The sequence below is a fragment of the Erpetoichthys calabaricus genome, chromosome 4 (genome assembly GCF_900747795.2).
Source record: "Erpetoichthys calabaricus chromosome 4, fErpCal1.3, whole genome shotgun sequence".
In the NCBI taxonomy this organism is placed as follows: domain Eukaryota; kingdom Metazoa; phylum Chordata; class Cladistia; order Polypteriformes; family Polypteridae; genus Erpetoichthys; species Erpetoichthys calabaricus.
This window is the reverse complement of record NC_041397.2, coordinates 247,961,430-247,978,727: the sequence shown is the minus strand read 5'-3', so window position 1 is coordinate 247,978,727 and position 17,298 is coordinate 247,961,430. Positions and strand designations below refer to the sequence as shown.

Genomic DNA, 17,298 nt, shown 5'->3' with positions numbered 1-17,298 from the left:
TCAAGTTGCTGTGATGTTCCTGAAGCCAGTTTGAGATTTTAGGTTTAGGTTTATTTGGGTATATAGGTTAACACAGGGTCAACATACAATGAAATGTGTATGACGAGAAAAACAAGTCACTCAGCCTAGATCCAATAAAGCTTAAAAAAGATTACATGTTAGATGTTAGATGTTGCATGCTTTGTAACATTAGTACATTATCCACATGGAAGTATCCATTTGTTAAAGGGTCCACCGTTAATATGATAGAGTACACCTGATTGGCAACAACCTTCCGCAGATTGTGACATTCGAATGGTGCTCTGTTAGTATTTGGAGGCTTAATGTAGGTTATGAAAGCAGTCTTCAAAACATCACACACTGCTATTACAAGATCATAGTATTCATGTTGTTTATGTCAAGTTCTGACACCGTTATTTGCTTGAGAGAAAAATATCTAGGTTTGTCGGAGCAGGCAATATTTTTCCAGTCTACTGTTTAGGTTTGGTGTTCAAATCTTTGCATATCAGCATACTATGAATATTTAGTTGTAGCCACATGATTGGCTGTTTAGAGAAGCAGGCTGTTTGGTGTTACCATATAAAGTGACCATAGAGTGTATATCAAGCCCAGCTTGGTCTTCACAGATGGTTGAACCTACTAGGGTTTAACGACGAGCAGTAGCACTTGTTGTTCTTCTAGATGACAATAAAAGTCTTTACTTTCAGTGCTTGGTTAACATACTATGTCTGTCCATTTTATTCTGTTCTTTTCTTTTTTTTTAACTTGTATTTCTTTGTTCTAGGTTAATCAGTGTTACAGAAGAAGCATTTAGAGACTATTTTGAGTCCCGATTGACTATCATTGAGCCTTGTTTCCCAGTGGCCTGTCACAGACTTTGTGAAGGACAAGACTTTTCATTAGAATTCAACCACAAACCAGCACACTCAGTAACAGAAGGTATTGACGAAATATTGAATTGAAATAATCAGTCTCCATTTTGACCCACAATGTTGTTAGACGCATGTAAATTTCTGCAGTTGACAATTTGTTTATTGATACCGAATTATCTGATAAAGGAAGAGTATTAAAAACAAAGTGAGCGTCTGTGGGATCTGTAACTTGTGGGAGACATTATAGTGTTTTTTATCTTATGACACTGAATTCATAACTTATTGACAAATTATAGCAAAAGATCCATCCATTATCCAACCCGCCATATCTTAACTCCAGGGTCACGGGGGGTCAGCTGGAGCCAATCCCAGCCAACACAGGGCACAAGGCAGGAAACAAACTCTGGGCAGGGCATCAGCTCACCGCAGGGTGCATATACACACACACATACACACACACATACACACACACTAGGGACAATTTAGGATCGCCAGTGCACCTAGCCTGCATGTCTTTGGACTGTGGGAGGAAACCCACGCAAACACGGGGAGAACATGCAAACTCCACGCAGGGAGGACCCGGGAAGCGAACCCGGGTCTCCTAACTGCGAGGCAGCAGCGCTACCACTGTGCCACCGTGCCGCTCTTATAGCAAAAGATGTTCTAGAAAAATTTAACTTAACGGTATATATTATATGGTTTATTAAGCAATAGCTGTATACTCAAACCCATCTGTTGACCCGATTTCTTGAATTGGCGACCTTAAGTTTTTGCCACAAGTCATGGAGCGTGTGAAATTTGCTGACTAAAGTTATTGATCTCATCACTTGATCAAGTCGGCTTACACAACTAAAAAGAACCTGTCCTGTCACGCTTAATGATCTCAAGAGGACAGTCAAGCTACGCTTGTCCTGATGGTCAGTAGCATGCTGCCTGGTGAAGCTCGCGCTGTACAAATCTCTGCTCCTTCTTCTTTTTCCATCCTGTCGTGGTACTTAAAACACGAGACCTCAGACAGGCGAGGTTCTCTTCTGCTTGTGAGGTTCCAAACACCGTGTTCCTTATTTTTGTTTGTCACTGATTCATATGCATTGTACTTCAGGATGAGCATTCATTGGTTATCCTCTCTCATGCACACAGTCTGCTCCTGTGACTTGGGACAAAATCAGAGCTGTTAGATTTTATTAGTGGATTGCAGGGAATCACAGGAGCGTCAAGATTATGTAAATGAAGGCTATGAGAGAAAGACTGGAAACGGTGCATAATCTGACATTAGCCTTTAAATGAAGCCATGGTTGTAGTTTGCAGAAATGTATCTGTTGTGAATTGTATTCCATTATTGTTACATTTATCTATATATTGCTTTTCAGCCAACAGAGTTAAAATAAGATGCTTTTTATTTGTTTGGCTTGACGTAAGGGAGGTTAAATAAGAAAATAATATATACTTTTTAAAAAACACGCTTATTAAGTTAAAAAGTGTACTAAAAAGTAAAAAATAAGTCTCTCATACATCACTCGTAAAATAAAAGCGTAGGTGCTCCTCATCAATCAACATTCAAAAAACACTTCTTAAAATCTTAGCAAAAGTGCTCAGCTTTTATTTTACGAGTGATGTATGAGAGACTTATTTTTTACTTTTTAGTACACTTCTTAACATAATATAAGCGTGGTTTTTAAAAAGTATTTTTATATATATATAATTTTCAACTTTTTAGTCTTAGGCTTTTAGTATAATTTTGTAATAAATATTTTAAGATTTCTTTTACTATTGCTCTTCGTTACTAGCGCCATCTATTGGTGAAATCTTAAACTTTTCTTCATATGAAAATTTCATTTCTTAATTAACATGGATTAATTGATCAATTAGTGAAACTGGTTATTGATTCATGTATTGTCATCAGAAGCGAGTAAGTGTGCAGTATTTCAAGTCATTTGGACAATAGGAAGTGGGTTAAATATCGATTACAAGATTTGTACCAGACAACAAACAGGTGAAGTTAAAAGAAGCGTGGTAATAAAAACTGACGCTATCTGAAGTCTGGGGTCCTTTTGTTTACAGTATTCACTTCATTCAGGACTGAAATGACTTTCTGTTTCTTTGCTAATTTCATTCCCAATTACAGGTTCTGGGACTCTTCTCTTCATTCTACATGCCAATTTTTTCAATGGTACTGAAATAGCAGCTCGGCTTTGTGGACCCTGCAGTGTGCAGGCTGTGATTCTTAATGACAAATTCCAACTCCCAGTCTTTTTGGTGAGTGCATTTCTCTTCAGAAATCTAACTTCTCAGTATTCTCCCTGGCTATTTTAAAATAATTCTGCTGCTGTTTATACCTGAAACATTATTTTACAGCCATAATGTAAATGTTATTGCTGCAATATAATGGTTTCTGTGAGAGAAATCATCCAATATATAACTGTATATAGTTATGGTGGACAAAAAAAAAAAAAAAACGTAATTCTTGCTTGAATCAACACTTACAGTTCATAAAATTAGTCCTTGAATTTCAAAAGCTCTAGAAGATCCAAGTGTTAACTGATGCTTCACTGGACAGCTGATCATTTTCCCAAGATATCCAAAGCATTTGTCATGATATATGATATCGACCCGTGATGTGTTGTGGGCTTTTGTTGAATCAATTAAAAAGTTGGATTTTGTCCCAGCTGTTACATCAGATAAACAGAGTTCATCTTCATTGCATTAAACCATTAAACGTTACTTTTAGGACTGAGCAATCTTGAGCACTGTGCATCGAACTCTTGGACTAGGGATGGGCACATGTACCCAGATAAGCCTTCGATTACCCCTCCTTAAGTTACATAAATAGCATTTGACTTTCAAAACTATGATTCCTGATGGCTGAAGGAGTTTTTACTGTAGATACACAGTCACTGGCATTTGGTTTTTATTGAAAAATGGACAAAAGGACACAGATCTTTGGCTGGCTGTAGTTTTACCTGCAAACACACAAGCCTCCCACTGCTATGTAATTGTTGAAGGCAACCTGAGTTCAGGGTACATAAGGGTAACCGAATACTAAACTGCTTCAAGTGCCCATTCTCAATGCTAATAAGGAAAAATGCTGATGGCATATTTTATGGGAAGCAACATAGTATGGGATATGCTCTAAAATTGATAAAATGCTATTCAAGTAATATACTTTAATATTATTTTACCAGGGACAGGTGGGCAAGTACAAGAATATCCTCTTTTTGAAGGTAAGGTCATTTGATAGTCGTCACTGGATTTCATGGTGCCTCTACAGTACGGTCACTGGGTAATGGCTAGGAGTGTTTGTATTGTCCACAAGGCGTATACAGAGTGTAACGCTGACAAGGAAGCCATTATAGTGCAGATCTCATTATCAAGGTCAGTTTCAAGTGTTTTGGCCTATAAACAGCAGCACCAGGGGTAACTTGCCTAGCTAGGATATTTATTCTTTTTCTAATACTGTATGTCTGTTTACTTTTTATATGTCTGTACTCAAACATGCTACATGCAGTCGTACACAAGTAAAACATTTGTATCTGAGATCAGTTGCTGCTTTTCTAATGCCTGACTTTTCCTTTGTTGAGGGTTTTAGAGGAAACGCCATTGTTTTGAATTCAAACAGGCAGTTTGCAGGAATGATGATTTAGGTCAAATTCCGTTAGAACGAAGTGGTCAGGATTGAATAAACTATTTGTTATGTCGGGGATTTTGTTATACGTATGTGTCCGTTGACAAAGCGACTAGAATGTGAAACTCAATGGCGACATCTTTTTTTTTTTTATTAAATTTTTGCCAGCATCAATGGCAGCAAGAAGCTCCAGTTTCTTCTGTAAAGTAAAATTCTCGTCGTTTAGGCTTTGTTCCCTTTATTGTCCGTATTATTACAGTAGAAGTGGAGAGTTGGAGTCCTCCAGTCGGGAGTTGCTCCGTGAGATCCATGCACGTCACACAGACTTTCCAAAATGATGATTGTCTCTTGAGTTACACAAATGCCACTGTTGGTTTTTTAATTCGCTCTATATGAAGTTGGCCAGAAAAAAAATCATCTAAATGAGGATTTAGTTAAAACGGAGTTCATTCTAACAGGATTTGACCCATGTATGTATAATTTCACCCTGCAACAGAATCTGTCAAAGTGGAGGCTTCAGTCAGATTTGAACAGAATATTTTGATCTGTAATCTTGTACCATCACAAAGTTATGGAGCGTTTTATACAGTGAACTATGGATTTCTTAAACGTATTCCATACAGCATTGAAGTTTACAGATCTGAGCAGATGGTCGGTCGATGATGCTGTCCATTGGCAATTGGGCACTTTGTCGATGTCAATACATTTTGTGCTTTCACTCCAAACCTAACGCACCAAACTACGAGGCCATCTGATCAGTGTGTCCCACACAAAGTTGGACTGGGAAGAGCCCAGGTGTGTGCTGCTAGGCGTGCTCATGGTCTCTTTGTCTTTGCAGCACTCTTTGAGGTAGCTTACTCTCCTTAAAGTGTCCACACTCTCTTCGGACTTTGCCTGGTTTGCCATTTTAAAGAGGATTCTCGAGCTGCTCATTTGCTTGCCTGACTGTCAGGTTACATACCACGAGTGTCCTCACCCCCAGTCAGCGATGTTTCAATATTTTTCACTCACCATCCGTTTTCCTAGCCTGCTTATTCTGGGCAGGGTCCGCCTGTCCATGTGGTGCTAGAATTTACATAACCTATGCAGTGAGATTCTGGTGCTGGTGGCACCTCTGATGACGTGAGCCCCCTCCGATGATAGATCTACTAATATATATGCAGAGCGACCTCAGTGGGGCTCATTGTGTGAAACTAATAATGAATCGGGAGGTCCAACTTCAGCCACTGCTTACACACACAAGATAATAAATCTGAAATAAACTGATTACACTATTTATTGAAGCAGTGCCTTTGTCCACCTGCATGCACGTTGCATTTTGCAAGTTAGCAGTACCCGTCAGCTCTCGGCATTCTGTGCTTTTTGTGGCTTGTCATTTGTGCACCTTATAAGAAAAGGCTAAATATGCGCTCCAGCCAAGCCACAACAAAGGACACCATGTCTGAGTGAGTAGAAGTAATTAGCCACTATGAGCCAAAAGTATTTCAGTTCTAGTTTCCTGTTGATTAGAAGTTTATTGAAATCCACGTGATGAGGCTGACCTCCTTTTCGAGTTCCTTGCCAGTGTGGTGGGGTGTGATTTGTAGCTATTTTCAAAGGACTTGGAATTCATCACCTTTGAATCGTGCTAATAACGTTGCCGTATAGCGCTACTTGTGCCGAGTTTCAGCAGTCTGTGAGCTAACACCACCTCGTGCGGTACATACAGCACAGTACAGTACAGTACAGTAGTTAGAGCAGCTAATCTCCAACCACGAAGCACCCCGTGTGATGGTATCGAGCGCGGTCGCTATTTGAAATGAGCATTTAGACATCACTCTGCCCTAATGTTGTGCCTTGGAATGATCTCCATTTTTTAAGCACTGTACACTGAAAAAAATAATCTTGTCAAGTACGTACAATATCCCCCTCCTCTGTGGACCCCTTTAGTGAGCTGTGCAAACATTGACCGAGGCACCCAGCTTGGCACAACTCAGTCTGACCATAAAGGGGACCCCCCAACCCGTGCTTTACACCAAAGCTGCCCCCTATACTCGAGATATGCTGCGCCTTTGTGTCAGAAGGAGGGATTCTCCCTAAAGAGTGATACGCTTATCACGGACTACGGCCCACTTCAGTACATGCACATGGTTAAAATAAATTGTTTCAATTTATTAACTGAAGAGTAAATGCTACTTAAAACCAATGGTAAAAAAATAAAAATTCAAACATTAGCTAATCGCTGCGGTATGAATCGGTGAACAGACTCCGCTAACCCAGAATGCAGGAAGACTCCATGCTTCATAGATGGACGGAGAGTGTACTGTGTGTGTGCGTCTCGTCAGCAGACGTGTAGCTTCATTCTAACACTAAATAAAATTCCAAAAACGAACCCGCAGCACTGGTATTGTGTGCACAGACGGCCCTGAAATTTCTTCCTTGCATGTGCTAATCTGCAGTGTGGCTCGATGTTCAAACTGACCTGAAGCTAATGATGTTTTACGTTGTTTTTCAGGATAGCCATTTCATTTACTCGTTCAGTCCTGTACAGGGTCTCAATAAGTTGTATATCAGATTTGCAGAAGCCCCAACAGCAAAGGTATGTATTTGCAGTTTTGTGTGATTTATTGTTTAATGGATTGAGACCCACCACATAGATAAAGAACTTTACAGAATTAATTCTTGATGGTTCTCATCTGTGCATTTCTTGATTTTTTTCTAATGGTAAACCAAATCCATTAGCTGAAGTTGATGGCCTCTTACCTTGCATGTCCATCCCAGTCTCATTCCCACTGTGTTCTTACTGAGCTCAAACACGTACACGTTTGGAAAGACCACTTTTAGGCCAGCGTGTTCTGTTACACTGAAGACCCCTCATGCTGGCCGTGTGTACATTCGACACTGTGGCCGCGTTCACATGCTGTTGGACACACGAGTTTCCAAGTCGGGGAAATTCCACGGGGACACCCCTTGAAGGGGCAAATCTAAGTGGGACGATTTGAAGAAGACTGTTGCCCACATTTTCTGAGTCGTACAAGTAACCAATCAGTAGTGAGCTTACAGAGAAACGAGCAGAATATCACATGGACAGCAACGTGGGAAGGCAAAACCAAAAACGTGCATAGCAGGTGGAGAAAGGGAAAACGCTGGGCAGCTCACGGTCTGAGGTCCTCCGCATTCTATTTAAAAAAAAATACAAATAAAAGCGTAGGCACTGCTCCACATTTGGTAGCCAGCAGTCATGAATTACCGAGGATGAGCTGGCAGCTAGAAAGTGTAAGGGTGACCCTCGCCACTCATTTACGGTTTCTGGGTGACTCCTAGTTACACACTAGCTGTGGGCTCACGTGACACTCACTACTCGATTATAAGTTGAAGGGATCACCAAAAACAAAAACTGACATTTGAATATGAACAGCAGCTTCTCTTCCATTGCACTGATCTAAACAGACGAGTAGTGTGGCATTTTATACATTTGCTTTTATACATCCCTGTCAGGATCATCCAGTTGGCATGTGTGGTAACAGACCGCTGCCATCTTAAACGCAGCTCTTCACACTGCAGTTTTGGACAGATTATCCAAACCCACAAAGACCCCCCCAAATTGCCCACCTTAGTAAGAAAGTTGTCAACTTTCCACAATGTCATGGCTGTTTAAGTCGAGATCGCCGATTTCCTGTTGTTAACTATTCAGCATCCAGTGCATTAAGCAAAAGCTGGCCACCCTTATTAATGAAAAAGGAACAGAGGCGACTTATTTAAGATGTTCTGCTTTGTTACTGTAAAGGCCTACCGTTATTAAAGCGCCTTGCCAGAGGCTGCCAGTCCACACGTTTGCCCATAGCCCATATGTTGTTTGTAATTTGGCTGCTCAGTTGGCATAAAGTGATTTAAAATAATGAAAAAAAAATTTGTGGTCACATTTTTGGGTGGCTTAGTGCCCCTCATGTGGTTATGGAATGAACTGTAGCCAATGCTGTAGTAACAATTTAATAGCTTCTAGATAGACACTCAAACTTATTTCAGGTTTTTTTAAAATTTATTTTTAAAAATTGTTCACAATAAACGTGTCGAGATCTCACATTGTATGACTTCCAGTCATGGTGTATATTGGACTTGCCGACTGCAGTTGCCAGTCTTGTCACTGGACAAATCGGATTTAGCAACTGTGGGCAGACCCTCCAGCACAGCCATGCTGACCCCTTTTTGTGACAGAGCCAGCGCTGTGCGACAGAGTTCAGCATCAAAACACCCACAATCCTTACTCCTTGTTGCTGCATTGTGGGAATTGGACTTTGAGATGAACATTCATTGGCCATCAACTCGTGTGTGTGTGTGTGTGTGTGTGTGTGTGTGTGTGTACCAAGCCCACCCTATGACTACAGACCCAAGTACACCTGCTCGAGTTTGTTGTAGCGAGTTGCACACTAGCTGCAGGGAGTCGTTGTGTGTGTCAGATTACACGACTGCCTCCCACTGACTAAGGTTATGTAAATGATGGCTGCAACTGAAAATGGTTTTTGAGAAGTTGTCATTATAATGTGACATGGCCTCAAGTAAAGAGAGGATACTTGAAGATCGTTGCAGTGCGATGTTCAGCTTGTTCACCTCAGGGTACAGAAGAGATAGATGGGTAAGGAGCAAGTGATGTCTTCTGGCCTAAACACGCATGTTCAAAGCGACTTTGTGCACGTTTGTCATGTGAGTTACTGGTAAAACAGGTGATGTGACATGGGCCCCGACTCCTTTTTTTTTTTTTTTTCCTCTTATTTTAATCTGTTAATTAATTCATCACTTTGTCCATTTTTTGGGGGGGGGGGGGGGGGTTTCCCTGTGTCACATTTGACTGAAAGCTTTGGTTTTCACACACGGTCTCTCAAGGGACCCTGCAAAAGTCATTTTCATGCTTTACAGAGAACACTGCAGGCCAGCAAAGCAAAAAATATTAAAACCATAAAACGCCACACAGTACAGATGTGATCGTAGCATTCAGATTGTTTAACCTGTATTCATATCTGAACATATATATATCTGATATAGAAACATTTCATTCTGAATTCCCTTCTACACACACAATAATTAGAGACTTTTTATTTAATTAAAAGCCATCTTTGCTTCAGTTTTTATTTGCATCTCTTTCATTTCATTTTTTAAATGTGTCCATTTCATCCTGGCTTGATTTCAGTATTGTCTCCACGTGACGTTGTCAGTCATGGCTGCTTTTCCTTAGCGGTATGTCCTCTAAAGTCACTTTGTTAGCACTGGTATCTACAAGTTGTAATCCATGCCCGTGGCAGACATGGCGTGTTGTCGATGCACACGTCCTTCTCAAGCCGCGACGTTTGATTGTCTCTTTAATCTCCTTGTAGGTGAAGTTAATTATAACGGCGTACCGAGTTCAGCTGCAGTGACCACCACTTGACATTCTGCAAGGCCGTCATCTGTGGACTTTTCTAAACCAGCAGCACCCTTTTCAGTCGGACTGTTTTTGCCTTGCAACTCTCGCATTTATCACTGGAGCCGTGGCGAGACTGCATGTGTGAATCGACAGGTTTAAAGATGCCAGTACACTGACTGGCACCAAAGGAACATTACTGCTGATGGGCAGGGCACAGTAGGTTTGTGTACATATGTGTAACTATAAGAGGAATCTATTTAAGTGATGGCCTTGTGTTTTGTTTCCTGTACACAAGCTGCTATGTGACATGTTTGTTTCATTGTGTTTAAAGAGACCACATGTAATAGACTGGCTGCGGCTGCTGTTAGATGTCAGATATTACACGTGGATTTCTTTATGCATTTTCATATAGAAAAAATGTTGTACAGTGTAAAGGTTGCAATCCCTTTTTAATGATGGGGGGGGGGGGGGGGGGGGCCACTGGTGTTTGTAAAAATGTACAGAATGAGTGGCCGTGAAAGAGCACCTGCAGGGCGCTGCTGCCACTTCATCTTGGCTCTTATCAGTGAGGCACCATAGAGTTTGGGCAAATGTACTTGGGCATCCCCTTGTCAAAATCTAACATGAATTTCTACAATGTACCTAATATTTACCTTAATACAGAAACTAATTTAACAGTCTGCTGCTGTGCATCTTGGGGAAAATGAGTTGGCAGCAAGGTGACCCAAGTAATGGGGGCTGCCAAGACAATCAGAGCTGACAGACGTGTGTGTGACAGAATGATTGTGATGCAGTCTGGGAGTTTATTTATTCGAATGGTTCATCTTTAACAGCAGTCCTGCGAGTAGAGATTTAGAGAACAGAACTTGTGTGTCTAAAGTGGTCCATTCGCACCGATGTGCTTTATTGAGTGCAAGTAGAAGCCTTTTAATTCCCACTTCAATAATGAAAGTCTGACAGAGGAACAGGCAAAGGTTAATTTCTGGGTAAAAGAAAAGAATAAAGACACTGCTTTTTTATGAATTTTATTCAGCATCAGGTGTATACATTAATAGCATATCACTGAAGGGCAACAGTGGCCACAGCTGATGTCTACTTACCTTATGTGGAGAAATCCTCCAGGCAGTGGCACAAGAGGCTGGACTGGCATGAGCATGTCACCTGTGCCGCATTATAACCTATGGTGGGCACCTGTTGTATGTGCTGTCATGCACAATTCTTTATTGACGATATTAAAAATGTCACAGTGCTAAAGTAACTAGAGCGAGAATTATGAACTCTGTTGAACTTCATGACTCACCTGAAGCAGAGGTGCCATACAAGTTTAAAAAAAAAAAAAAAAGGTCCATGCCACTTTCCTAAAATGAAGTAAAAACACCAACCATTAATTCTGTCGTTACTGTAAGACACCTTCATCCCCATGAGCTCAATCTTCATTGTCAACAGGAGATGCCATCTTCACAATTCCAGTTTTGGCTCAATAAAGAGGAGAATTCTGAGCTGTGAAACACAATGGAGAGATCAGTACACCATCACGTCGGCGCCATCCTACACCTGAATATGAACAGTTGTGGCCAGAAATACTGACACCTTTGCACTGAAAGGTCCATGATCATGTAGTCAGTGCACGGTGGTGAAAGCGGACTGAGACCGGCTTTCAGATACAACTCCCACCATTTGTCACCAACTCAATGAAAGGAAGGCTTGCTAGTAGGAGAGTGCTGCTGCCAGCGAGGGTCACCAAGACCTAATTGTTCCCTTTCTCTCCGTCCCTACAATGAAACACTGAGGAGGTACACTCGGGTGTTGCTGTCCCCAATCCTGAGTGCCCTGTGTCAGCACGTGGTGTCATTCTGGAGCACAAATACTGAAGCCACCCTCGGCAGAAGGTCTGCCAGCAGGACAATGACCTAAGTAAGTCCCCAAAAAGACAAGACTGGCCCAGCACTGAGATGAGGTTGAACATTTGCGGAGAGGGCAGATCTGGGAGAGCTGTGGGCCAGCAGAAGAGACACAGATGGCCATAGGAAGCACGTGAGTGTGGTTCTTTCCAGAAGATGTGTGCCATATATATCTGGGTCTGTTATTTTGCTATCATTTTTTGTGATCTGTAATATTAATAGGACTTGTGGAAATCTGGTTTGGCCAACTTCAGACATTTTACAGTAGGCAAGTTATTTGAGGAAAGAAGTGCAAAGGTGTCAGCATTGTTAGCCCCTAAAATTAATGTCATTTTAAAATTGACAAGCTTACATCACATTTGTAAGGAGTTCACGCTGGGGAAGGCTTCATCTTCCTTTAGCATTGTCTTGCAGTGTCTGAATGGCTGAAATGAGAACAGAACTGCACTGTGATAACCTGAATAAACATCTTTGTTATGTGCAGGTAACGGTCAGTTAAACAACATCAGTCATAAAAGCAGCACGAAAATAAAATGACCGAGCTACTCACTGGGATACTGAAGGTCATTCTCAGACCCCAAGGTAAAGCTCCTGCGCTCTCGAGAGGGAACTCAGCTTTATAAAAATGTTTGTCTGGACAAGAGTCATGTAACATCAAGACCAGCACGTCCTCTCATTGCCATCTAAGCAAATTGAAGGAATTTCAAGGAAACAAAGAAAATGTAAAAATGAAAACCCGTTTGTCCACAGCCAGACCACCTGTTGTCCGTCAAGCCGGCACACGACGCGAGTGTTCCACTTTATGATGGCCGACTCCTCAAACGGGCAGATTATCATGAGCATTGCCCACTTGCAGTTAGCCATCCCTTTGTGTACCACCAGTAGTGGGTTTTTGTTTTTTTAAATAAAAGAGACAATAAATTGGGACTTCAAGTCCATTCACACGCAGCAGTTAAACCGACACTGGGCTGTCACTTCAAAGTACAACCCCAGGTGGTAGGAGAGGAAATTAGGCCACCCAAAGATCCTGGAAGATGACGGGAGAACAGGCAAAAATGCCATCCAGCGAGTGGGCCAGGACTTCAACGCACAGCCTTGTGGTGTGAGAAGCAGCAGCCCAGGTGAAGGAGAGTGCCAGTCAGGACCGTCCTTTAGGGTGTCTCACTTGGAAGTCAACTCTGCTGCCTTTTAAACTGAGCGTGGGTTGCGCCTTTAAAATATACACTTGGCAAGCCAGTGGTTGCCTTCAAGCTCTTTTCACTTAAACCATGAAAAATACATTTTGAGACCACCACAGGAAAGTGACATCCAATATGCAAGGAAACGCCTGGAATGAAATACTGGAAGAATTTGCCGGTCTGCTTTTGCAGTGATTGTCTGTCCTAATCTTCATTTATGTAATCTTAGCAAGTCAGTGGCAGGCGTCTGTGGGGCTCTTTATGTGATGTTATATACCCAGTGCCTCGGCCCGACATACTGGACTGGCTTTAGTTATGTACTCCTCAGGAAAGACAATGCAGAGAATGTAGCAACAAAGAACAAAAAAAAAGTGTTTTGGGTCGAGGAAAAAGAAGTGAATCATCTGTCTGATGTCTCGTCCTTTATGTAGCATAATAAAATGGGAAAATTTGGGGTGGGCAAAATTTTGGCAGAATTGCTGAAGCGGTTAACACTTAATGCTACAGCGGCTCCATCAGGGAGCACATCAGTGGCGAGCTCAACAGTGTGGGACGATCAGCACAGAACGCTGTTCAGTCAGGCGAATTGTGGAGTCCTGCAAAAAGATCAGCAACTACAAGTCAGATATGTGACTAAGGTGTAACCGAACCTGCTCAACAGACTCCAGTGGTCTGGGATGTGCCTTGTTTGTAATCCCAGTCCTTCCCCAGAAAATGTCCTTCAAGCAACAGTCCTCCAATCATATCAAATCCAGACAGTTTATGTACAGTATCTCACCAAAGTGCGTACACCCCTCACATTATTGTAAATATTTTATATCTTTTCATAGGACAACCCTGAAGATATGACACTTTGATACAATGTAGTCAGTATACAGCTTGTATAACTGTAAATTTGCTGTCCCCTCAAAATAACTCAACACACAGCCATTAATATCTAAATCACTGGTAACAAAAGTGAGTACACCCCTAAGTGAAAAATGTCCTAATTGTGCCCAATTAGGTGTCATGTGACTCGCTAGTGTTACAAGGTCTCAGGTGTGAATGGGGAGCAGGTGCGTTAAATTTGGTGTTATCGCTCTCACACTCTGGTCACTGGAAGTTCAACATGGCACCTCACGACAAAGAACTCTCTGAGGATCTGAAAAGAAGAATTGTTGCTTTACATAAAGATGGCCTAGGCTATGAGAAGATTGCCAACACCCTGAAACTGAGCTGCAGCACGGTGGCCAAGGCCATACAGCGGTTTAACAGGACAGGTTCCTCAGAACAGGCCTCGCCATGGTCGACCAAAGAAGTTCAGTGCACATGCTCAGCGTCATATCCAGAGGTTGTCTTTTGAAAATAGACGTATGAGTGCTGCCAGCATTGCTGCAGAGGTTGAAGGGGTGGGGGTCAGCTTGTCAGTGCTCAGACCATACACCACACACTGCAACAAACTGGTCTGCATGGCTGTCGTCCCAGAAGGAAACCTCTTCTAAAGATGATGTACAAGAAAGCCCGCAAACAGTTTGCTGAAGACAAGCAGACTAAGGACATGGATTACTGGAACTATGTCCTGTGGTCTGATGAGACCAAGATAAACTTAATTGGTTCAGATGGTGTCAAACGTGTGTGTGGCGGCAACCAGGTGAGGAGTACAAAGACAAGTGTGTCTTACCTACTGTCAAGCATGGTGGTGGTAATGTCATGGCTTGGGGCTGCATGAGTGCTGCCGGCACTGGGGAGCTACAGTTCATTGAGGGAACCATGAATGCCAACATGTACTGTGACAAACTGAAAAAGAGCACGATCCCCTCCGGAAACTGGGCCGCAGGGCAGTATTCAAACATGACAATGACCCCAAACACACCTCCACGACGACCACTGCCTTGCTAAAGAAACTGAGGGTAAAGGTGCTGGACTGGCCAAGCACGTCTCCAGACCTAAACCCTATTGAGCATCTGTGGGGCATCCTCAAACGGAAGGTGGAGGAGCGCAAAGTCTCTAACATCCACCAGCTCCATGATGTCGTCATGGAGGAGTGGAAGAGGATTAAGGCAATGTTGGAAAATAATGGTGGCCACACAAAATATTGACACTTTGGGCACAATTTAGACATTTTTCACTTAGGGGTGTACTCACTTTTGTTGCCCCCGGTTTAGACACTCAACTCACAGCCATTAATTATTTTGGGGGGGGACAGCAAATTTACACTGTTATACAAGCTGTACACTGTCTACATTGTATCAAAGTGTCATATCTTCAGTGTTGTCTCATGAAAAGATATAATAAAATATTTTAAAAATGTGAGGGGTGTACTCACTTTGTGAGATACTGTATAAACTCATCAGGATGAGAAAGGGGGCCACTTCCACTCAAATCTGACTCACTCCCCTTGGGGGGGGGGGGTTGAAGTTAGCAAACTGAAACAATATATACAGATCAACAAAAATTTAAATATGACAACTAGGGTGAGGGTGAAAGTAAAGGGTGCATAATGACCAGTGAACCCCAAAGAAAAGTCCAATTTTCGAGTCTAATCGGTACCATAATACACACCGAAGAATTGGCAAAGGGCTCCTCTCTGGGCACAACAACAAGCAGACATGTCAGCATCTCGAGGACGACACAGAACCTTGGCAACACAGAACATGCACACTGAAGGACATCAGGGCACAGGATGTCATTTGCTCTTCTCTAGATATTGAACTTTAATTCCACATCCAAATGCAACTGTTAACGGACTGGCATTCTGACCAGAACTGCCCTGGCTCTGTACCCACTACTGCAGAGATACTTCTAAGTTCTGATGCAGCATGACTTTCAACCAAAAAACACAATCACAGACATAGGGATTACAGGAATGTTAACAGCAAACTTCATGTAACATTCTCAAAAACAATTTATTTCATGGCCACAATGGCTAAAGACTTGTACCTTCATCCTACTGCAAAGACATGTGCTTCCTGTTTTGCTATATGGTTGCGAGACATGGCCGCTATCCAGTCACTGAAACAAAGACTGGACTCCTTCGCTACTGTCTCTTTTTGGAGAATCCTTGGGTCCCGAATGAGGCACATTATGGTGCGATTCCCTGAAGGTGAGGGGATGCCCACATAACACCTGGCTATGGCAGATAGATGGTGATTTCCGGGGGGTGGGATTGGACTGCATATTTGCCGGGGGGGGGTGTCCCAATTTGTATTTTTGTGTGGTGGGTGTGGCAACGTGCTGTACCAGTGCCAGCTCCCCGACCTGCCCTACGTGGGCTGAAGGAAGCAGGTAGGAATGAGGTGCCAGTTAGTCAGAAGGCCCACAAACATTTGGTACTTGTGTGTTATAGCCCCGCCACAGGCAAGAGAAAATGTTCGTTTTTTGCATTTATTTACAAAACAAAAACAAGAATATGTAAAAGCAGACTTTTAATTACTTTTGAAACATTACTTCTGTCGCAAAGTTTCTAACTGTCGTTAAGTATAGCATCGAAAGACTCACAAGTGAATGAAGACGTGCTATCTGGGCTGAGTGGCAGGACTTCTAACACACTAATACCCATCTTTTGAGATGCAAGAGAAAAACCCACACCGGCGCACTCAACACTCTTCTGGATAAATTAGCACATATATTTTATAAATACACACAAAGCAGTCAAACGTCTTCTGGACCCACCCAGAGATTTTCATGTTTTCTGAGTGACTGATGCCCGTTCTTTCATCACAATACCATTAATTTTACTTAAGGACACACACAAGACACTACTAGTGTTGCTAGTGGCTATTACTGCTTGAAATTAATTTTTTATTTACTATTCATATATGGCCCCATTTTCAACCCCGAAGCTGCACCCCGAGAACTTGCCAAGTCGTCTGCACTCATCACTGCGCCACCGTGTGCACCCATTAAATAATGCAAAGCGTACCTTACCATCATGGAAACTGTGTGAAGGTTCCCGCATAATATTACTCATTCGTCCACCCATGCATGCAAACCGTGGTGATATTACTGAACACACGCCACGACTGCTGCTCTTAGCCCACCGGGTCGCCATCGTTTTCTTGCAGGCTGTCCGCGTCCATCAAGCTGGTTCAATAGCATCCCGGAGCCGCTCGTCTGCTCTTTACTCCGTTAAAAGAGAAATTACAAAATAAACGGAACGCCCGTTTTAATGCACCTAACTCAGCGGCGTAATGGATAAAGGCTGTCATGCCGGGTGGAGTGGATGACAGTGCAGTCAAGAAAGGGGAAGCCGGCCAAGTCAACTAGACAACCCATAAAGAATAAAGCTTCACGTCTGGCGAGGAAAGACAACACCAAAAAAAAAAAAAACACTTTAAAATTGCTTCTGAGCGGAAAAGTGCGTGTTGGT

The 17,298-nt window shown here is 42.4% G+C and overlaps 2 protein-coding genes across 5 annotated transcripts in view; one reads left to right on the top strand and one right to left on the bottom strand.

Moving 5' to 3' along the window:
- mphosph8 (M-phase phosphoprotein 8) overlaps positions 1–10,551 on the top strand; it is a 47,192-nt gene extending 36,641 nt beyond the window's left edge. For 2 of the 4 annotated variants that reach the window (XM_028800569.2, XM_028800568.2), the window contains exons 11-15: positions 785–939; positions 2,998–3,128; positions 4,055–4,093; positions 6,989–7,072; positions 9,843–10,551. In XM_028800569.2, the coding sequence (XP_028656402.1) occupies positions 785–939; positions 2,998–3,128; positions 4,055–4,093; positions 6,989–7,072; positions 9,843–9,884 (451 nt within the window). In that variant the 3' untranslated portion in view covers positions 9,885–10,551. The remainder of the gene's footprint in view (positions 1–784; positions 940–2,997; positions 3,129–4,054; positions 4,094–6,988; positions 7,073–9,842) is intronic. The other 2 variants (XM_028800571.2, XM_028800572.2) reach the window with 2 other exon arrangements.
- A 349-nt stretch (positions 10,552–10,900) lies between these two features.
- Positions 10,901–17,298, bottom strand: part of pspc1 (paraspeckle component 1) — a 177,448-nt gene continuing 171,050 nt past the window's right edge. Inside the window, exons 9-10 of the mRNA XM_051926187.1 lie at positions 12,125–12,197; positions 10,901–11,371 (exon numbers count right to left, since the gene is read on the bottom strand). Coding sequence (XP_051782147.1) covers positions 12,126–12,197 — 72 coding nt within the window. The 3' untranslated portion in view covers positions 10,901–11,371; position 12,125. The remainder of the gene's footprint in view (positions 11,372–12,124; positions 12,198–17,298) is intronic.